Genomic DNA, 23,711 nt, shown 5'->3' with positions numbered 1-23,711 from the left:
ACGCCGACTATTTGGAGGGTCCGGCAGTGACACACCGTGTCCCAGACTCAGTATAGGTTTACCATCTGGCTGGTCCGCAAATAGGTCTGAGTGTGGACTGTGCAATGTCTTTAATCCCTGCTCAAACAGCGACACTGAATAAACATAAACATAAATCACTGAATGGTATATATTTTAAGAGGAAGGTAAAGTTAAGAGAAGTTGAGAAGTTTAATCCAGTTTTATGTCAATCCTGATGCAGACTAAAGAGAGAGGGTTACCTCAGAGTGAGTCAGGCTACTTTTAATAAGTTACTGTGTGACAGGGTGACTCATTTATCTGTATCTATCTGAAGATGCTGCAACATGATACAAGTTTCTATCAATTCAACCTCCATCATTCAACAACAAAAACACAAGCCAGTTTTCACTCAAAAACTTCACAGCAAGCTTTATTTACCGAGTTGTTTACAAAAGACAAAATATATCAAATGCTTCATCTACATGGTAAAACAGATCATCTGACTGCAAGATCTTCCTTCAATAAAATTAAATGAAGCCAAATAAAGAACAGCAGCTTGTTTAATCCAATTACATCAACTTTGACAAAATAAAAAACACATAAGGCCCAAAAACTGTTTATTTCTCACAAGTTTTTACAATAGGCCACAAAAATGAGTGGGTGTAAAGTAAGAAACATTGTCATATCCTAAAGACACACAGAAAATGGCAGGGATTGAGACACAATGAAATCAACTTTAACCACACAAGCAAACAAGAAGGATCCTCTGGGTTTCTGGTGTCCTTTAGGTCACAGGACTTCCCATGAGCCTCTCCTGCCTCAGCGAGATCAGTCTGTTGAGCCACAGCTCCTCGGCCTTCTCCTTGTCCATGTACAACTGCAGGATGGAGTAAGAGGAAATGTTACTAACAGCAACCACAAGACTAAAGGGAACCACAAAGGGTTTAACTGTAGGTTAGACTTCAACATCAGGTACTGGACTGAAGAACCAGTGTTGCTTTATTTTGTATGTTGTGCTTTGATAGAAATGGCTCTGGATAGATAGAAATCTCAGTAGAACAAAACAAGAACAAGAATAAGAATATCAGAATAAGTTATTTCTTAATGATAGGGTTAGGCCTGGACAAATGGAACAATTGAGTTCACTGAAAAATATTAAATATCACTTTTATCATTTTCATTATCACTTTAATCCTCCACACCCTACCTGAAATAATTCTTTTTTATTCTTATAATTTGTTATTTAATCATCCATTTATATAATTTTGTTTTAGCATAAAGTTGTAGCATGGATGGATTATGGCTATCATTTTGTTGTATAATGATAATTAAATCAATCTTGAGTGAACTAATGATTTGGTCTCTTCTGCTGTTAGAGGTCTCTCATTCTAAACAAAACAAAAGATGCAAGTAGAATGGGACCATGGGAGTTGTTGTCTTCATTGTTAAAAAAAACAAACACTATTACACATCTCCATAAAATATAAAACAAAGGCCTTATCGACATTTTAATGAAGAAATCTGACGTGTTATATCTTTAACATTCCTGATATGAAAAGGTACGAAATCATAATCTGAGTGAACTAATCGTTTGGTCTTAAAAACATCAGAGAGCAGTGAAAAATTCTCTTAAGGATTTCCTAATCAAATGTTGTGTTTTGTTCGACATCAGTCCAAGGCCCCCAAAAATATGACATTTACTGTGTTGTTGTGCTGTGTTGTAAACTGAAAAAAAGCAACGTTTGCTTCTTTTGAATTCACCAAGGACAATGTAAGCTGTATCCTTATGTTTTCTCTTGCACTTGAGTCATTACCAACTCTTGATGACTGTGATGTATCTGTAGTGTTATGGCCGCTTCATCACGTGAAGAATGCGACAGAAATTAATGAGCTCTCTTTCCTAGTAAGTTTCTGAGCCTGGCACAGAGTTGACAGTTCTGCCCACTGACGCCCATGTGACTTCAGTGTGGACTTGTGAGTCACAGTGATAACGCTCTAATACTAGAGTGAAGGCTGTGGTATCTTACATGTCTTATTAGTCTTTCTCTGTCTACCCCATGAGGAAAAAAATTAGAAAATAACTTTATTTTGAACACATAACTCATCTAGTTCTGTGTGCCTGGCAGTGTGTTAGCCTGGTGACAGAAAAGGCCAACACATGTGACTTGTATTCGTCGCAGTACATCACCGGCAGCGATGATATTGATTGTACGAGGGCGATAAAACTGCTGCTGCGAGTGTCTGATGAATGAAGGCATCTGTTTATTAGGAAGTAACATAATGACTATGAGACTGAGGAGCAAGGCAGCGAAGCATAGGGAGAAATTGGAAGATCATTTCTATATCCACTGTGTGTGTTTGTGTGAGAGTTAATGTCGACATGCTGCCTATGTGTACATACTGTACATCTCTGTGATGATGTGTGTCTATTACTATGCAGATTGTAGAAGCGACCCGCGGCCACGTCAATCCTTCATTCCTAAACCTACGCTGCATGTTATCTGTGTGTTAGATTCAACACCAGTGAGTTCTTGTCTGTCGGCCCTGCGCTGGTGTCACGGTGCTAATGAGGCTGTGTGTGTGGGATGACAGTATCTGGGCCGGGCTAATGGGACTCATCTGTTCTAATTGGAAGTGGAGCTGGAGCTGAAGCTGAGGCCGGGGCCCGCCTGGGGCATATTGCTACCATACATCAGCCTGTCTGAGGGTGTGTGTGTATGTGTGTGCATTTGTGCTGGGGGGCGTTGTGTGTGTGTGTGTGTGTGTGTGTGTGTGTATTTGAGGGGTTTATCTGCATACGTCAGGCCATAACTTAGTTTCCCCAGTGGAGATAGATGACTGGGAAGCCCCAGGGAGCGTTATTGGAGTTTAAAGTTTCCTTCTCGTTTTTCATCATTGGTCTACAGGCAGCGGAGGAGGTGATGTTAGGAGGCTATAATCTACTATACCGCAGTGTCCCATACAATACGGAGCACAGTGTAAGAATATGCAGGAATGGTGTAAATAGCGGTGGCGGTGACAGTAGCAGCAGCAAAAAGTTCGCAAAGTTTGTCCACCAATCAATAAGCACCATGCTCATAAAAACAAGAAGGCACCAAAAGATAAAATGACAAGATCAACTTTAGCTGTGCCAGAGGATTGGAAGTTGCTTTGATGGGTGTTAAAAAGTCTGAGTTATTGAACCGCATGACAGCTTGTGAAAATCTAAACCAAGCAGTGAAAGTTTGCCTTGTGCGTGTGTGAACTTACACTGGGATGGGCGAGCGTGTCGGTGTCGTTATAGACGATGGAGATGGGAAGATCGACATCCTGAGAATCTGCCCGGTCGGACTCCAGCTTCACCTCAGCTGGCTCGGTCTGAACTCACAGAAGTATACACAGAATGAGAAAAAAAGAGTCAAAAATGAGTCGCACAAACATTTACGTGAGCAAAACACAAACTGTTAAAAAAGGAAAATTAATATATTGATTTCTTGTGCGATTCCGGTTTGTATCCTGTACAATGATGGATGCATTTTACCTTTGCAGCTATTTATTCCAGTCATATCTGTACAGGTAAAGAGATATAGTCTTTTTTATATTTATGTTATTTTTGTATTATTCTAATTTTGTCTTGCTTTGTCTTGGTTCATTTTCATTCATCATTTAATCACTTTCTTTCCCCTCTTCTCCTGAGTCATGAGCTGCTGTACAAAGTGAATTTCACTGGTGAGGGCTCAATAAAGTATCTTGCCTACTTTACAAACAGCATTCATAAAATGCAAAAGGAAACGGAGACACTACTCAAGGCTGCAAAACATGTGAATACACTGCAAATAGCCACATGAAGATCTTGGAGCACAAGAAGTATCAAGTTAGCACAAATCATTAAAGTTTGTAGATTTATGTCAATTAACACTTAAAATATGATGTAAAGATTGGTACAAATTACACATTATATATATAGTTAGTTAGAGCAGCAACGATCAGTCGAGTCATCGCTATAAAGACAATTTAATCGCCAACTATTTTGATTCATTTTTCAGGCAAACATGTCAAACATTTGCTGGTTTCAGCTTCTTAAGTGTAAGTAATTGCTTATTTTCTTTGTCATTTATTACAGTAGATGAAGAGAGAGAACATTTTTGGGTTTCGACTGTTCGTTGAGACAAAAAAAAAGCAATTTGAAGAAGTTACTTTGGGCTTTTGGACATTGTTATAAGCAATAATAAATGTAATGAGTAATTGTGAATTTATCACCGGATTAATCAATAATGAAAATACTTGCAGACCTACATTCAGTATGTAGTCAAGAATTGGCAGACAGAGAAGAATTGTAAACTGCAATACAACATTTGTCCAGCAGATGGCAGTGAATGTCTGACTCATGCAATATGCTTCTAGAAAGCAGTGTATTGATAGTAATCAGCTTGTATCCTGAATCTAAGTCTTTTGTGTCATCTATCTGTGATTGTGTTTCTCCCCTCACATGTTCTTTAAGTGAGTCTGATTGTGCTAAATCAGCATATTCAAACACTTCAAAGAATCATCCTCAAGACACTTTAGCAATGATCAGTTGTGTTGCAACAATAAACACATTTTCTTACAGTTAAAGCCAATAGAAATGTATGTTCCCCTTTCTTTAGACCTGAAAATAATTAGAATAAAGACAAAGGCGTTTTGTCCTCTTCATGTTGCTGTGAGTCCAGGCTGATAGAAGAATATGAGATGTTTAGAAATGACTCTTCTCCATCCCTGGAGGTATTACTTAAACGTTTAATAAGCCCAATATTTGGAAAGATGGCCTGCTCTCCTTGTTGTACTTGATAAAGAAGAAACATCAAAATTAATATTTTGCCAAGCCCATTCATGCTTCAAACACTTCTAGAACCGGCCCCAGAGCAAATGTTTACCCAGTTGGAAAGATCTATTTAAAATTCATTTTGGCAGGATACTGAAAGTGAGCGAGATATGAAACACGCTGGCTAATAAGTATGGTGATGTGCCAGATATCAGACAGTTGAACTGGTCATCACAATTCTTGGACTTAATATGCTGAATATACATTTCTAACGATTCTCGCTTGTTAGAAATCTTTAAAATCTCTGGCACTGTTTTGTTTCAAGAGGTTTACTTAATTGTCAGTTCATTAAATAAGAAATAACCTAATGATATCGGCTTTATTGCAGTTAAATGCGCTGTATATTCAGCCATTATCCTCTTTATTGCAGCAAAAGATGTTATATAGCTGAAGGATTTTGAAAGACTGTGAAATCTTCCCAACTGTGGATGAATAAATCGGTGGATCTCTTAATTAATATTTGACTAATGATGAGGACGACACCCAGGAGATTAATCTGAAAACCGATGAAGAGCTGTCATAAAAAATGTGTTGAATTTGTATTTCAATAAAGCACTTCTGTTCTCAAAAAGCAAGTGATTAAAAGAAGAAAATTTCCATCTTTCTTTACCATGTTGTGTGAGGTGACTTAACGTTAAACACATGTGAGAACAGACCTGACGTGATTTTTTTCATTTAGGAGATCTAGATGTGAACAATAACTGCTGCTCCCCAGTTGGAAGTATGAACCTGGTTAAGTTTCAGGTTCAATATGTGAAAAAGGCGTTACACTCTCAGGCAGAGTCTACTGTCCATGTGCAATCTGTCCAGTTCAGGGCAGATTGGCTTAGTCCAGTCCAAGATGCTGCCACATGGGTCTCGACCTTTGTCAGACTCACCAGGATGTGTCCCAAATGTCTGTGCAGGTTTGCTGTCACATGTTGTTGCCTACCTTTTCAAAACAACCACGAGACCCCAACAAATCTAATTCCTGCTCCTTTAGAGACATTTCAATAATGACTTCTGTGTTTTGTCTGCATCTGCACCACCAGAGGGGGGAGAGAGAGACACAGAGAGGAAGACACAGGATGGCTGTTGCCTGCTGTGGCTTTTGTGTGGGTGCTGCCGCTTTGGAGGCGGCGAACAGTGGAGCGTCTGATGAAACCGTCTCAGGTCGGAACAAACGGCGCTGAATGAATGTTTGATTTGGTCTGGGCTGTCTCTGGACAGACGGCACAGCATTGCGGAGAGGTAAATTCAATAAGAGACAGAGTGAAAAGACAGCGAGAGTGAGGGGTAGCGAGAGAAAGAGAGACAGAACGCACCTTTATATCATCCCTGGATGATTTGAAAGCCAGAGGAACAAAGGAATCACTCTCGATGGCCTCGATGTCCTTTATCCTTCGCACTTGCTCCTCTAGAGAAGTTCCCTCTGAAACACATGTCACACAGAAGGAAGGCGATCAACAAAAGCATGCACACGTCCACAAACACACACATGTACACAGACAGACAGACAGACGCACGCATGCACGCACGCAGGTGCACGTGCACACACACACACACACACACACACACACACACACACACACACACACACACACACACACACACACACACACACACACACGCACAGGGTCAGGCATCCCTTGTCATCCTCTGAAAGGCACCAGATTTCATTTGGACTGGGCTTAGTTGATTGTATGTTATCTCTCTGTATAATGCTCTTTGACACTCACAATATGAAATATCTGATATTCCCCTATTTTAATCTCGGCCTCCATGAAAAAGGACTCTTCCTTAGCCAAGGGCATTGAGCTGCTACAAAAGGCAAGTAGAATAAAAAAACTACTAACAAGATAATACCCAGACAGTGAATTACACTCGGATAATGCATTCTAAAATAATCAAAATATGAACACAAACTCGCTGCAGTGGAATTCCATTATGGAGACTAAATGTGATTAGGTTTCATATAGTTTTCATGTATCAGAAAGTATTTTGCTCTGGCTCGTCCAATCAAACAAAGAGACAGAAAAGGGTTTCCAGTAAATGACTCTCGGATATAAACACATCAGGATTCTGCATATCAGATAATAAATCACTTCAAGAATTCAAGAGCAGTCGTCGTAGCGTAGGAGGGCAAAAATAGGTGTGCCAGGAAAGTTAGCGGCAGAAAAAAAGAGACACCGAGTCTGAATGCTCCCATTATTCTCTGGCTGTCAATCTCTCCACTGATCAGTCAATATTCATCCCTCTCTCCACCATCCATCCGTCCTCTCCTGCACTCTCCCATCTCTCGATCTGTCAATCCAGCACACATCCATGTTTCTCTGCTCCGCTCATGTAGGCTGTGTCATGAAAACAAGTACACACACACATACACTCTCTCTCTCTCTCACACACACACACACACACGCGTAGAACATCAGGATATAAGTACTCCCACATGTACATGTGTGTTTGCAAACTTACATACTTTGCACTCACACACGTGGCTGGCATTTACGCGCACATGCAACGCACACACACACCGAAGCACACACAGCCTGCAATTGGAGCTAATAGCAGGAATTAATTCAATCCATTAGCAGCTACAGAAAGGGTGTCACAACAGATCTTCATGGCCCTGGTGTTTAATGAATAAATGAATATTTGTTCCGGCTTTCACAGCAGAGCATCACATGCTATCTCACACACACACTAAAGGCACACACACCCTATTATAGTTCATAATAGCACTCAAACAAACTCGGTTTTGATTTAAATGCACTGCAGAATTGGACAACTGAGTGACAAGTGGAATTAAGCCTTCCTATATGACAGACTATCAGCTTGTCATCCTGTGCAGGAAGATGTGAGCAGCGACGCATCGCACAGCGGCTCCAAAAATAGTCATTACCTTGACTGGGCTGCTAGATGAAGTCTGAACACTGGCCCAATATCCTCCTGGAGACTGTGGCCTGTCCTTCACACCACTATCACCACCGCTCGCTGCTGCATGAGCTTGCGTGTGTTGGAATGAAAACTAACGCCTGTGACTGGCCGACAATTAATTCAGCACGAATAATTCACTTTTTCAATTGCCCCTTCTCTGCCATCCTTTGAGCATGAATGCCCTACATAAAAAACTACCACACAAAACTCCACGCTGATATGTATCCGCACACACACACACACACACACCCCATATCTGCTAGCATCTCCTTGGCAGGCCCGTCTGTTGCTGGGCTGTCCGTGTGTGCTGCAGGAATCCATTAAGACCTCAGACTTTTTGACAAACACATTATTAGTAGATAAAATGACTTCCATATGCTGTTTGTCAGATGTCAGCGGGAAAAGATATGTATTTCATGAGAAAATCAAAAATAATGGACTTTGAGTGCGGGCCTAGCAAGCTCACAGGCAGACAAAAATCAATACTCGAGCTGGGCGAGCGCACTCTGCAGCTCGGAGAGGTCAAAGTTGATATTTAATATTGACACATTATCTGGCAAATTAATTTAACAGGTCGACTCGATTGTCACCGCATTAGGAGCGCTTCTCTGTCAGCGATGAGGAGGATAAAGTGAAAGCTGAGAGACAGAAAACAGACGGAGTAAGAAACAAAAGCAGACACAATTAAATGTACAGTTTGTATACCGCTTTAAATTAGGTTATCGGTTGCTCTCTGATGCTGAAATGCATTACAACCATTACTGCGAACCAGGAAATGGGATCAACCTCAATCAATAAACTTTTGTTTTGTATCTGCACATTAGAATAATGGATACTGACTGAGCAATGTATGTTAACATGCATTTGCGTCCTTCACACCCACGCATGTGTGTGTGTGCGTGTGTGGACGTGCATGAAAGAGGGAGTCAGAAAACTCACTTGCCATCTCATTACTGAAATTAGTTGGACAGACAGCGGTGCTGATGAGTGGCTCACAATCAATAGGCTATTGTTCTCTCTAAATAGCTGTTTGTCCACTTCATTGATTAAGACCAGAAGACGGGAGAGAAAATCAAACCAGCCAATGAAAACAGATTTCAGCTCATCTCCTTCAGCCTTGAAGATGAGAGCCGTGTAGCGCAGCAGTTATACGCCCCTGCCAGAAGAGGGAGCTGTTCAACAACGCATGTCTATGTTGTGAGCAGAGGCCGTGGGCTGTGGCAGCGTTGTCTTTGTAAACTTGACTTTGGTCTACAGTTTGTCAATCAGGAGCAGCCGAGCTGAATATATTGCTGCTGCTGATTAATTCCAGTAATTGAGTGCACTAGCGCGCCAGCTAAATTACCGCAGCTCTTGTTGTTGTTGTGGGGAGAAAAATAAATAAAAAGGAAAACTAACTGCTTGTTTTATTGAGGCCTTGCAAATTGCTGCAAATCTTTGACGGCGTTTTGGAATTATATGGCAAACAGAGAGCTTAAAGGCATTTAATGAAAGTATTAAAAATGAATAGGCCACAGCAAAGAAAGGGCAAACTGTGCTGCTGTAGAAGAAATATATTGGGGACTCAGCATGTCAGAAAAAAGGTGACTCCAATTTTAATTTGGCCAGTTTAATCAAAGAATTGAATATATTTTAAAAAGAGATTCACATTCACAAAGATTTGTTTTAAATGTGTTATATTTTCCCCTCTCTATCTCTAAGCATTACACCGCTCTAAACCCAGCAATTATACTAACCCCAGTTCTTCGAAAACATAAGGATAAACATTTATCTAAGTTCTGTAACCCATGCCTGGCTTTCACATGTGCACACGCTCTCACTTAGACACACACACACACACACACACACACACACACACACACACACACACACACACACACACACACACACACACACACACACACACACACACACACACACACACAGCAGCATCTCTTGGTTTCCCAGGTTTCAATAATGTGCCCTCCCCTCCTCTGCCCCCCTGCCTCTCTCCCTGCACCGCGGTAAAGATGTGTAATTCAATGCTCAATTTAGGCCCGTCTCAGTGGAGATTTTTTTGCCTGCTAATTGATAGAAATTAAGCCATTAATCAAGCCACTAGCCATCATTCAACCCAGGGAAGATGAATACAAACTTTCATAATAACCACCTTCCCCATTTTAGCCCTCATTAGCATTAATTTTTAATGTAATTATGCTATTCTTTTACACTGAGCTCATAAATTACTGCTCTTTTGTTGCTGGCTGGCCTTGTAAAATCCAAAGTAATGCTTTGTAGTCTGATCTTTAAGGCAATTACTGGCTTCTTCACTCTTTTATCTCCCTGCATTTTCAATAACCTGCTCTCTAATGATTTATCTCCGCTGTACCCCCCCTCCCTCCCTCGCCCCACCGATCCCTTTCCCCGCTCTTTCTCTCTCTGCACCAGCGGCCAACTGCCCCGCTGCCAGCCTCCGCCTCCAATCCCCCATCCGCCCACATTCTCCCCATCTCTTTGCAGCGGCCCCAGATACATCAGGGATGCACACAAACACATGCACGGATGCTTGCCTCCACCAAGTTAACTATATTAACACACGTGTATACGTGCATTCAATGTGTGTGTGCGTGTGCAGTAACTTTGTTTACTATCTCCTTTAGTCATTTTCCAGCTCGCCCTTCATTAGCGAATATCCAGCTCCAGCAATGGCGACAACACCAGGGGAATGCCAAGGTAAGAGACTGGCGCTCCATCTCACTCTCTCTCTCTCGGCTGGTCTCCTGTGGGTCTTACCTGTAGGCTAGCTGCTCTTGTTTATGTAACCCCTGAGCTGGGTAAACACACGTACACGCACACACATACACGCATTGCGCGCACACAGGCACACACTCGCAGCGCTTGGCATCAAACAGCTGAGTTAAGCTTAGCAGGGCTGTGTGCTAGGGGCGATAGAGGGGCTCCGGTCTGGCCCCGTTCTCAGCAGCAGCATCCTGGCTGCATCAAAGTCTTTACCGTACCATTCTCCAGGCCCAAACAACAGGCTGCTCCAACGCATGCCTGGGAATTGGACTGAGAAAAAAATGAAACAATAGGTTACTTATTAAAATCCGACTGATGAGATTTCATTATCAGCACCGAACGACTCTCTGTGAGACATTTTGCCGCGCGGATGAGGATTTCCATTACACCGCCACTAAAACAAATAAATTAAGGAACCTCATGCGTCTGCTTGGTGTCTGGGAATGTTGCTGCTAATGAGATATTCTGTTGATATGACGGAGAAGTTTAAGCCTGTGCTGTTAAGGCCCAGAGCCATCCAGTCAGACTTCTACACAGAAAAGCCAGACAGCCAACTTAGGTTATTAAAAAGGTGTCTGGTGTGGGCCTTGGTTAGGTAATACTTTTAGACTGTATTGATTAGGGGCCGCTGACAGGTTCTGATGTTAGCCCTGGAAATGCATCAAGTGGCTAATGAGCAGCTATTAGGCCCATCGATTTGCTGATTTCAATTGATAGCTAGCAGGGCAAAGCTGCACGTCAATATTTGCATAACTAATACCCTGCAGCTTTAGGCATTGAAAAATGAGACCTCAATGAGTCAGGGAGACTCAGAAAGAAAGAGAGAGAGATGCATTCAGGGAGAGAAAGAGAGGAGATGAGGATAACGAGAGCAGACAAACGCAGATCAGCAACCCAGATATATGAGCAGAGAAGCACCTGAACTATCAAAACAATCCTAACGTCAAGAAGAGCTAAACCACCACGATCCTCCTCTCCTTGGCGCAGGTCTGTAGGTTGTCTGTAAGGCGGCGAACCACCAATGGCGGTGTTGCAACAATGACGAGATGTGACGCTGATGCCTGTCTGACGCCTGTGGCTGCCGGGGGGTCAACAGGTCACACAAAATGAAGGAAAATTCTGACAGGCTGAGCCAGATGTCCTGAGTGTGTCCCCAAGGAGTGTGTGCACATGTATGTATGTGTTTGTAAGTGCGCGTGCGAGCAGGGAGATGTCCAATGATAGAGCAGGTGGCTAAGCCCCTCTAATGTGCGTTCCCACGAGACCACACACGCACACATAATACGCACAGTCACTCATATATAACCCCCATCCCCCCACCCACTCTCCAAAAAAGCCACATGTCTCCATAACGCAACAATGCACCTTCAACCACAAACACATACACAGGCCAAGTGATCCCCTGCGGTGCTCACCTTGTTATCACAGTGTCAACCGGTCTCTGTGGAGTTTGCCGTCCTGACGACTCCTGTCACTGTCATCAGAGGCCTGTCACACATCACTGGTGCTCCCTTAAAGCTTTTATATTAATTATCAAGGGCCTCATTACAGAAAATGTCCTATCTTAAGTTTCAAAGATAAGAAAAATCTTAGGATGGGCATTCAGTTTTATGTTTGGTGAGTCGGAGGCATTAACCGTATCGGTGGTGGAGAGGATATATGCCCATTAAAATGTGGTCGGGGAAATTCAAAGCTAACAGGCCAGGTCTATACGTTCTCTGAAACGTATGCAGGACACCAAACATGAGCACATTCCTTGCCTAAAACAGCCATGTAGCCTTGAGCATTATTTGACCTTAGCAGATAATGGCATGTGATATGTTTATGTGATATCTTATGTGATATCTATTTGGCATCAGGAAATGAAGAGCAGCTGGTGACTGAGTGGCAAACACACGCGCTCCTTCTACTGTCTCCGAGTGATAGCGATCTCCCCACTCTCCAGTCAATAAAGGTCTGAATGATGAATTAAAGACCCAAACAACCTGCTAATGACAGGATGACATGGCAGCCACGCGCCATGCCTGGCTATCTCCTTCCACATCTTCGCTCATCCCTCGCTACTTGCCACATCTCTCTCTTCTGTCATCCAACCCCATTCTGCTCATTTCAACTTCCTCTCCTCAACTGACCCTGGTTCAGCTTCTCACAGTATATTCTCCCCATCCTGCTACAACAATTAAATGCATGTGTTCAGCCTCTTTCTGTCTGCGCCTGTAATGAAATCATGGGGAAGAACAATAGATTGGCCCCGGTCTGTCCTTCCATTCATCTATCATGCAAAATATCCGAAGCCACAGACTCTATTTATAAGAAATGATGATGCATGTAATTGTTTGATTCTGCCATCAAAACTTCACCGACTGATCTAAAGGATTGCTGCATTATTTGTTTGCTCACGTACCTGTCATGCAAACCTCAGACATAACATGAGACTTTGAAGAGGCACATTTTTGGGGTTATATGACGCCAAAAATGCAACATTCCTGCCTTCAAATACACTGTTTGCACTCCAGCTCAAAAAAGGTAACATACAGTATTTACTTGTAATTGGCTCAGATGGATAATTTGCCATTCATCAGCGCTGACATGTTTATTGTTGCCTTGTTGACATTGTACCTATCACTATCATGTGTATAAATAATGCGTCCAAAGCCACACAAGGGTCCACCTTTCGGGAAACTAGTGCAAACAAAGTTTAAAAGCATCTACTGTATATTTACTGCATATAAGTCGGCTATTTATCTGAAATCCTAGCTAAGACCCGACTGCTCCTGCTGACCCGACTGCACTGTGCTAACTGCAAACATAGAGGTTATAACCAAAACCAGGTGGGTGTGTTTCTTTCACTGTGTGTGTGTGTGTGTGTGTGTGTGTGTGTGTGTGTGTGTGTGTGTGTGTGTGTGTGTGTGTGTGTGAGGGAGAGAAAGAGAGCAGTATGAGTGTTAGCCGATGTCCTGTGCCTGGGCAGCATCACAGAATCTCATTAAATAGTGAAGCTTTCACAGGCTGAGTGGTGAGATCTTCAAGATCACAGCCACTTTCTCTGTCGACGGGCTCGAAAGGGGGACTGGTGGCATTCCGAACGTTTCGCATTAAATTTTGCTTCCTTACAACCTATTAAGTTCTTGCTTTTGTTAATCCTGTTGGTTTATACATTTTCTAAGTAGATACTTGGTGGTCATAGCTGGTTTATTAAACACAGATTACTAAAGGGCAGCTTGTATTTACTATAAAATATGATCCGCTATGAAAGATGAAGGAGTGTTGCGGCGGTAGATGAAGGGACATGTACCTTAAACTCTCCCTCTCCTAACTGAGTGCTATAATCTGCCTGTGTGACTCACGCAGCTCTTTATTAAGCACAGTGCTGTTTTAGTGTGATTAGAATATAGAGTCCTGCCCTGCCCTTTACCAGAAATAACACGCATTTGACTGCATTAACTTGATGTTAAACTAGCCGGTGGATATGTGTGTTTGTGTGTGCGCGTGCAGGAGAAAAAGTGCAGCGGTCTCCATTTTTTCGATCCTGGGCTGGTCAGCAGCTCTTTTATGAACAACTCTATAATTAGAGAAACACCACGCAACTAATTACTTAATTGGAGCAAGGTCTTTAAAATGAAAATGATGTAATCTGAATCCAGGAAACGGGCTCGATTTTCACATACGCTAACACGTGAACGTCAACACACAAACAGGCAAGCGCGCGCGCGCGCACACACACACACACACACACACACACACACACACACACACACACACACACACACAAGCCTTGTGACCTACAGTCTTCTTGACATGTAGCCATCAAGCAACCAACTCTTTCCCCTTAGTTGGGTTGTAATTGATTCTCCCTTTCACTCTGCTGCCTCCTGACAGGGCGTGTGTGTGTGTTGGGGAGAGAGGAGAAGGGACAGAGAGGCAGAGAGTCTCCTGTTTGTGTGGTCTGCTACAAACTATATTAGTAAAGGTCATGGCTGTGAGTGTGTGTGTGTCTGTGTAGTAATTAATTAGGCAAATGCCCCCCCACCTCCTCCTCATCTGACCTCAGTTGTAGACTAATAACCTTGGCACTGTGTAATATATTACCCTCCTTTTTTCTGTTGCATTCTGCCTTATTGGAGGGAAACAGGAGTGACATCATCATTTGCATGTAAATCCAAAACTCCTCACTGTAAATTATTTTCCTTCATGGTCTAAATTACAGGAAAGAAATGCATGAATAGATGTGTGACTGTAATGTGCAGTCAGTCTTGATATGTTTGATTTCTGTCAGCTGTACTGGTGTGCATCAGTCCTCCTCGCTGCACCGTGATTATGTGTTTGCTTTCCCTCCACATTTTATGAATGTCAACCTATTGCGACACCAACTCCACCAACTTCCCCCAAATGCTCTACCCCTCTCCAGCCTGGGGACACTGAACCTGTCCTGATATCATAGGCACAGCCTGCCCCTGAATCAGTTGAGTGCAATTTTCTTGTTCCCCTTAAAGACGAATCATCTGAATCGGGTTAAACCAGTGTCAATGGATCAAGCAACGTACTTAATGTGATTGTAATCAAGGTCAGGTACGTAACTCTAACTATAAAAGTGCCACTAAACACAGGTTTTAATCAAGAAGCCCAAGTGACATTAATGTGATGTACTCGAGTATGACACTTGATTAATACAAATTCAGCTAAAAAAAAACAACAAAAAACGTCTATTCTCAACTGTTTTTTGAGTTTTATGATTGATGTGGAAAGAGGTGCCTAGTTTGTCAGTAATGTACAACACAGAAATACAGTTATTAAGAATAACTTAACTCATTATTATGCCTGTACAGTACAGTGTGTCACCAGTGAGTTAAAAACTGTTGCTATGTTTAGTCAGAAGGGCCGTCGACATCAGATTTTCACTCACGATTATCGTGGCTGAACAAATTTCTAATAATATTTTCGCAATATCTATAGAAATTTGAAAAAAACATAATATCTTTAACTTTGTTTACTGTGAACTCTATTCAGACAATATTATCATGTGTGTATTCTTAACACCAATCAGTCATTTCAGTCACTTTCCAGACAAAAATGTCAAACATTTGCTGGTTCCAGGTTCTTAAGTGCAAGAATCTGCTGCTTTTCTTCATTCGTCATTTATGATGGTAAACTGGGAGGTTTGGTTGTGGGCTTTTTGTTGTAAAAAAAAAAAGAGGCCACCTGAAGACGTCACTTTTGGCTCTGGGAAATTGTGATGAGCCTTTTTCACATCTTAATAAATTAGTTGTGCAAGTAATCTGCAGATTAATTGATAGAGGAAAATAATCGTTAGTCGAAGCCCAGTATGTAGTATTAGTGCTATTTTTTCATTTTTCATGACACACTCCCCAGTCTCTCCCAAAACACATACACACATATTGGGGACTCTCGTGCAACCTCATTTCAAGCATTCCAATGTCAAAATCGTCACACACACCATTTTTTTTTTAAAAAGAGACACACAAGCACATATTACTACCCCCCCCAACACACATACACACACACACACACACACACACACACACTCTCTTTAGTGACCTCTGATGTCTAATGACAAACCTTGCGGGGGCCACCACATGGCCACAGCCACCCAGGATGCCAGCACTTTGACCTGCAACAGTCTGCGGGTGTGTCTAATCACAGCAGCCTGACCACCCTGTTAGACTGCACCAAGTACACTACTGCTGCTGTGTATGATCATGTCCAGACACACACGTGTGTGTGTGCATGTGTATGTGTGTGTATAAGCCACTTTCACATTTTGGGAATGTTTTTAGTTAGAGCGGCAAACTACTGACGACATTTTAACCATGATCAAAAATATTTTTTAACCGAAAAAAAAAAAGCAAAAAAGTTTTTAAAAAGTAGGTTTCATATGAGTTTGTTACACTTTCTAAACAATTATTTAATCAAGACAGATTTTTAATATCTACTTTTGAACAAATTTGCGACTCCATCCTAAATCTGAATAGACTGGACAGGAAATCTGGGAAACGTATCTCAAGCGAGGTTGCTGAACATACATCAGCCAACTGGTAGCGGGTTAATTGATAAGGGTGACCCCAGGAACGATTACCAATCACGGAGGGTAAAAGGGTGCTGTCAATCATCTGTCCACTTGACCTGAGTGAACACTGGTTGGAGGCTTGCATGGTCAATTTTTGTGTAATCTAACGTATAGCAGGGATATCTAGGCTGCTATCAAGTCAAACATGCCATTCCAAAGATATCCTTAAAGAAATGATTACGCTATAGGCCCCCATAGCTGCGGTAGCGACAGCCACACGCTGGGCGGGCAGCATCAGCATCCCATTACCCCGGGACAACAAAGGGTCATGCAGGGTTAGCAGAATTCGGCATGCGCCTCCACTCGTTCACGGGACCAGCAGGACAGGAGGTCACCTAATCACCTTGCCAAGCCGTCACCGAGGGAGGAAAGGGGGAAGCGAGAGGAAGGTGGGGGGAAGGAAAAAAATCAACTTTAAATTTGCGGTGATGAAAAATCAATAAAGCAGTAATTGCTTGGCTTATCACCGTGCAATGAAACAAATTGGGAGGAGAAGGAAGGCAAGGAGAGGGCTGGCGTCCATGCTGCACGCCAGGGTTTTTTTGGCTGCAGCGTGTGGAGCAGAGCATACAACCAGAGAGAGGGGGAGAGAGAGAGAGAGAGAGAGAGAGAGAGAGAGAGAGAGAGAGAGAGAGGGGGAGAGAGAGGGAGAGGGAGAGGAGTTTGGGCTTCAGTGGGCCAAGGCAAGGAAAAAAGGTCTCCTCGTGATAATTAAATCTTCTCACACTGATTTTCTGCCAAATTTATTTCCCCAGGGACCATAACTCTGATTCAGTGCTTACAAGCCTTGCATAACTAATCATTTCAACGTGGGGGGAACCACAAACCTGAATGAATAGGGAGGAGAGAGGAGAAAATAAAAAAGAGCGATGGCTCGACTGAATCTGTGGCACTTATTCATCTCTAAATCAATCATTATTTAGGCAGGACAAAAATGGGAAATAAGTGTGGAACGTTCTTCAGTAAGAATTTGTTTGAAACAGACCTTAGAAGCGAAGGTGTAATTGATTGTCACCACGCTCCCTTTTACACTTTCTCCGCAGTGCTATACAGGCAGAAAACATCCTTTAATTCCTGGAACAAATAGAAGCCATAAAGCCAATGAAGTGTCGGCTCAATATTCCTCTGACTGTTCCTGGCATGATTGTGTTGAACATAATAACACAACAAATAAGGCCATTTATCTGAAGTAACGACAGGAGATGAGGCTAACTGCGCTAATCAATACCCAATCGATACAAACCAGATTTTCTTACATCAAAATCACTGAGACAGATCTTCCTTCAGCGCAGAGTGCACAAGAGCAATACAGTGCCTCCCTGGAGTCCTACGGTAGATCATATAGCAGTGGTGAGAACACAGCTTTAAAAAAAACAACAAAAAAAACAAAACAGTATGATGCTCTACCCTGAGAGAGGATGCTGGGAACTATAATTATAGCTTGGTATAATTCAGACACTCTCCTTATTGAATCCCCATGTTTTAGTTAATGTGATGAGATCATGGACACCAGATCACTCGTGTTTACCAGCGGATGAATTTCACCGCTTGTCCTTCAAGTGGCAGCCCGAGTAGCGCCGATGCAGCGTGGCGAGGTAGCGTGGCACGCCACACCATGGCCCCGGTAATTAAAACATTTAAAGCAGAGCCAGCCCCCCTGTGCTCCCGGGGTGTGATATGGGGGTCACGCGCCTGTAGATTCTAATTTGCGCACCATTTGTATTCATGACAGGCACGTGCTAAATATTTAACAGCAGCCCGGCAGGAGTTTTGTATTGTTAGGCTTTCCAGGTCAAATAATTTGATTTCAAGGCAGATTACATTAAGCGTCAATGTCCAAGCCACCACTCTCACTTGCCTCTCATTTCCTGTCTTTTATTACAGCCGAGATAGGCCAGAACTGAAGGGATATGGCTTTGGATTATACAAGAGCTTGTTATCCGTGGATTAGTTATTATTTTCAATTAGAAAAGGGATCACATCATTTATTATGGACGCACACACCCACACCGGTATTGCACGCAGAGCGGAAATTTTAGCTGACTGACAAATTGTTTAGCAGAGCGTGTAATCACACCTAACAAGAGAAATATTATTTCAAATAAATGACGGTGCGGGCACCCTTAATGATATTTCACTTATATTGATTGTCTTTGACTGAGGCCTCCTACACTTATTAAGGATCCGTATTCACTCGTATTTCTATATGTCGGACAAGGAAGGCGAAAAACCAAATCCAGACATTTTCTGTTTCAGCCGAGGCCCTGTGGTGATTGACAACAGAGCTAGTTAAACGGTGATGAGGCGTTAATGGATGCTAGGTCGAGGAAGTGAAGGGGGGGCTGGAGGGGGCCTGCGGCTGAATATTTAATGGTCATATAATTCCTGAACACAGACACACACAGTCAGGTACACACCCAACCCATGACCTGTCCTACACACCGCGTAATTAGGGAAACAGTCCTTTCGTTTAACTGCCAAAAGAGCAAACTGTAGGTATATATCCCCCTAATGATATGGGTTAAAGAGCTATTATACGTCTCATTAAAATATATGATCTTCCAATCTGGTGGTGGTTTTGAGGTAATGGGGACAGAGCAGCATAAGGGCTCCAACACCATCCGCAGGCTATAGGCTAGTGTCCAATCCATATCTACATAATTCTGTATGTAGGAGAGTGGCAGCACAAATGAAAAGATGTTTCACAGCACCCAAATTTCACTGATAGGCAGTGTTCAGAGTTTATGTTCAGGGCGTTTTGAAGCAGCATGAGAGTGCGTGGGAGTGAATTGAGGTTATCAAGTATTTGACACCAATTTTCATGCCAACTGTGTTAGCTTTCTCTTTAACTCTACTGGACGACAAGGGTATAAAGAAAACCAGAAAGAGTTAACAGAAGGTTCAAATAAAGACTTAGATTGATGACGAACATGATCACACACTTAAACACACCAGGGCCGCACCTAAGGCTTGTTTTCATTATTGATTAAAATGCAGACTATTTTCATGATCAATCAATTGTTTCGTCCCAGGGCACAAAATGATGTCTTCAAATTGCTTCTTTTGCCAATCAACAGTCCAAAACCCAAAATCTCATCATAAATGACAAAAAAAGAGGCAAATCCTTACAATTAATAAGCTGGAACCGACAAATGTTTGCTTGAAAGCTAATGAAACAGCATCAATAGTTGGTCAATCATTTTTTATTTGATTGACTAATAGTTGCAACTCTAAGTAAATACACAACCAACCTCTGACCCCTGACTCAGTTATCAGTACAATATTAGTGAGGAGAGTGTAATGGACACATCTCTCTTTCTGGCCATCAAACTTTGCCATTCCTTGTTGGACTGGAACAAACACCTGCATGAACTACCTGTACCTGGACGTGACCTAAACGCAACCTAATACTGTAATCTGATAATACTTCTGGGGCTGAACAATATCTACATCTATACATAACTAGAATGGCACTCAGTAGAGCGCATACCTCTGCCGATAGCTTTTTTCTTTTTAACCACATGGTTTGTCCTCTCGTCTATTGTTCCAAGCAATTACTACATTGATATTGATTGTCTTGTTTGTCTTTATCTGTGTTGTATTGTTGCTGTTGTCTTGACCAGGTCTATCTTGAGAACGAGACCCTGTCTCTCAATGAGATCACTTGCATAAATTGAGGCGAAGTTGTCAGTATTGTTTTAACAAAAGCCTTGTCGTTATTGTCTTGAATCAATGTATAAATCATGACAGTTTCAAGGAAGCAATGTTTGTTGGGGGAGTTCATTTGAACAACATACTGTTAGGGCTATTGAATGAATGACAGTGTTATGAAAACCAAAATAAATATGGATTTTAGATCATTTTGGTTGAATAAAAAACAATAATTTGAATATGCAAATAACAATAGGTGCTTGGGAATAATAACGGGTATTTTTCACAGTTTTCAGACACTTTATAGACAAACAATCAAGAAACTAATTTGGCATACTGATCAGTAAGTTACAGCCCTGTATATTGTATTTCTCATGTTGGCTTACTTCTTATATCTTTGTCCTCTGTCACGTTTAATTAGGGCATCACCAGTCAAACATACATGTATGCTGCACTGACTGGTTGGTATATGAGTAAATTTGGCAAAAAACAGGGGGAGGAAATACAGCACTGTTTGGATCTGACATTAAGAAAAACAAAGCAGGCAGGTTTAAAGGAATATGAAGGGAACGGATTAGTAAGAGATGAATAATGGTGTTAATTTGACATATTTGGGTTTATTGTCTGGCTAGCAGTACTACGAGCACAATGAGACTTTGGTTATTCAGTTAAGAGTCAGCTAACAGTACAGTCCACACAAACAGTCTGTTACTCTTGCAGTCAGTCCATCTTATTATAGCTGGACACAGTATGTTAGCTAAAAGCCTCCTGGGCACACAAACCACATCTCTCAGCTTTAATAGCCTAAACAAGGCATGCAGCTAACAAAGGAATCATCCTCCCCTCTCATTCTCACACTCTTTAATATCACATGTTTCCTTTTTCAACCACTAGCATCATCTGGCTGCCCTTAACCAGAGAGCCAAACACTCCTTTTAAGTGAACACTACTTTGTTAACTGATGACCACAGGGTCAGTTATTGATCCTCTCCTTTCTCTCTCTCAGTTGCTGATAAAAACCCCTCTTTTCCTCGCAGGGCTCCGCAGTATACAGCCACAGTTCGCTACAATAATAGCATGCATATCATAGCATTCACATGAATCAGATCTCGGTGGTTTTCGATTAGGGCTAAACTAACTCAAACACATCGCCAGTCTAGGATGTGAATCTATTTATGAACGAGGAGTGTAGGTGGTAGTGTTCTTCACTTCTCCCCTCCATTCTCTTTAAAGGTTTTCTCATTTTAGTTGACTTAGCGGTTCAAGTGTAAACTTTCTAGTTGTGTTGACCTCTAAGAGGCCCTGCGGGGAATAAGGAGACCCCTGGTGATCTGCTGTTTAGCAGCAGCAGTGGCCCACCTCCTCCATTTTAGTTGTGCTGGGAGGAAGGGCAGAAAAGGATGGAGCTGGCTGACTCTGCTTGTGTGTGTGGATGTGTGTTAGTGTGTATTTGCAAACGCCGCCACTGGCTGCTCTAGCTAGCAAGGCGAGGTTGAGTCGTCAGGGCCACTTTGTCGAGCCTCTCTGATCTCACTTCATGTGTCCCTGTGCAGGGGAAGGAATAAAATGATGGTCCTCGAAGGCAGCGTCTGCACAGCGCGCTCGACTACACAATCAAGCACAACACCTTATTTCAAACAGAACGAACAGTTGGAGTGAAGGATGAGAGAGCTTTGAGCAAAGGGGAGGAAGAGTCAACTGAATCCAAAAAGAGGCAACAGTGCAGCGTGAACTTAGCTTAAGAAAGCTATTTGACTGGGAGCCTTGCTCTGTTGCCCCAAGCAAGGCACTTAGTCACCACTTTGGCAACGCTTCCACACAGAGAGGAGAGAAGCTGGAGAAGCGAAAGAGTTAGAAAGACACAGAGAAGAGGGCAGGAGAGAGGTGGAAGTGGCTGATGAGGACAAATGGAGGTGGGAAGAAAAAGAGCATGTGAGACAGAAAGTAGGAGGAGAAAACAGAAAGGGGAGGGAGGAAGAGACAGAGCGCCAAGACGGAGAAAAATGAATAATATTAATGGGAGAATGGTGAAGAGGCTGAGAAGAAGAAGACAAAAAACAAAACAGCAATATAGAGAAAGAGAGAATAAATTCTTCCCAGAACTGTGGGACCAAAGCATGAGTGCAGGGCTAATTAGTTTCTGATGGCTGGACTTTCATTTGGCTAAAAGGTCAGCTAACTTTAAAGGTCACGCTGCAATGCCTGCTCGATGCAAACACAAAAAATGACACGAAAAGAGTGAAGAGAGAATCCAGCGATATAAAAACACCCACACTAGAACAAATTATGCTGCTACACACTCCTGTGTGTGCATGCACATACACACACACAGTGTAGTTGATAACGGCACATTTGATATTCTCATTTATATCGTGCTCTGGTCAGAACAGGGACCAGGGTCATTATTCTATCTAAGGAGTTTTATTACTGCTAGCATATCCACTGCAAATTACTCTTGACTTTATTTGAATGTGTATCGAGATAATCTTTGCATGTTAATGTGTGTGTCCTATGTTGGTGGTGGTGGGTTGGGCTGTCAGGTTGGCAGGATAAATTTACTGCCTGCAATGCTAAGCACATTTCTGCGTTGAACACCTACTACGCATCTTTATGTAGATTACAGCTGTCTTAATAAAAGCTAAAGAGTGCAATCAGCTTCTCTACATTTATGTTTTTGCAATGTACAGATGAACTGTAAAGGAAGATTTCTCCTTAACAAGACAAGGGCGCTTACGCTGAAATGTAAATGTAAACATGTCAAAAGTGTTTAAAGTCATTAATGTTGCAGAGAGTTGAGGGACTGCTAAAAAACTGCAATACCTGACATAAGAAACAGGAGTGAAGGGAAGGTTTTCAAAAATGAATGTAAATATTTTGTATTCATATTAATGACAAGACGGCTTCATCAAACTTGTTTAATTGCCTTTTGTTTTAATGAGATAAAACTGCTCAATCTGATAAAGACCGTAGTAAAACATTTTAGTATTTTTGTTACATTTATGGTTCATGTTTTCCTTTGTGACTGTTGGGTCTATTTAGACCTTTTACAACTGGTTTGATATTGGAGCCAGAGTCCACATGTTGGATCTATGACAGAAACACAAATAACTCACCTTCCTCTAGCTTCTTTCGGGCCTCCTCTTCTCTCTTGGCTACTTTAGCCTTCAGCACCTCGTCCGTCTTAGCTGCAAAGAAAGACAGCAGAGTTAGGAGCGAAGCAGAACTTCAGCAACCCCTCACTGTGGTTTCATTAGAGAAAACATTCACAATATTTTTCAAGATTAATAGAGATATTAAGAAAAAAATATTATTTTTAAACAATGTTTATGATGTATTGACATGATTTTGTATTATTTCTGAAAATGTAATGAAAACGAATGAACATATCTCGTCTTTTAATTTAAATATGATCCCTTAAAAATACACATTTGTACACCCAAG

At 42.0% G+C, this 23,711-nt stretch overlaps 1 protein-coding gene across 2 annotated transcripts in view; it reads right to left on the bottom strand.

Annotated features, from left to right (window-relative positions):
* Nucleotides 1-402: 402 nt before the first annotated feature.
* rsrc1 (arginine/serine-rich coiled-coil 1) overlaps nucleotides 403-23,711 on the bottom strand; it is a 124,208-nt gene continuing 100,899 nt past the window's right edge. For both annotated transcript variants that reach the window (XM_084351147.1, XM_084351146.1), the window contains exons 7-10: nucleotides 23,384-23,455; nucleotides 6,145-6,251; nucleotides 3,250-3,357; nucleotides 403-877 (exon numbers count right to left, since the gene is read on the bottom strand). In XM_084351147.1, coding sequence (XP_084207273.1) covers nucleotides 785-877; nucleotides 3,250-3,357; nucleotides 6,145-6,251; nucleotides 23,384-23,455 — 380 coding nt within the window. In that variant the 3' untranslated portion in view covers nucleotides 403-784. The remainder of the gene's footprint in view (nucleotides 878-3,249; nucleotides 3,358-6,144; nucleotides 6,252-23,383; nucleotides 23,456-23,711) is intronic.

The sequence above is a fragment of the Pagrus pagrus genome (assembly GCF_965226575.1).
Source record: "Pagrus pagrus genome assembly, chromosome: 4".
Taxonomy (NCBI): domain Eukaryota; kingdom Metazoa; phylum Chordata; class Actinopteri; order Spariformes; family Sparidae; genus Pagrus; species Pagrus pagrus.
Note: the sequence above shows the minus strand (reverse complement) of the source record. Positions and strands in the feature narration are given on the sequence as shown.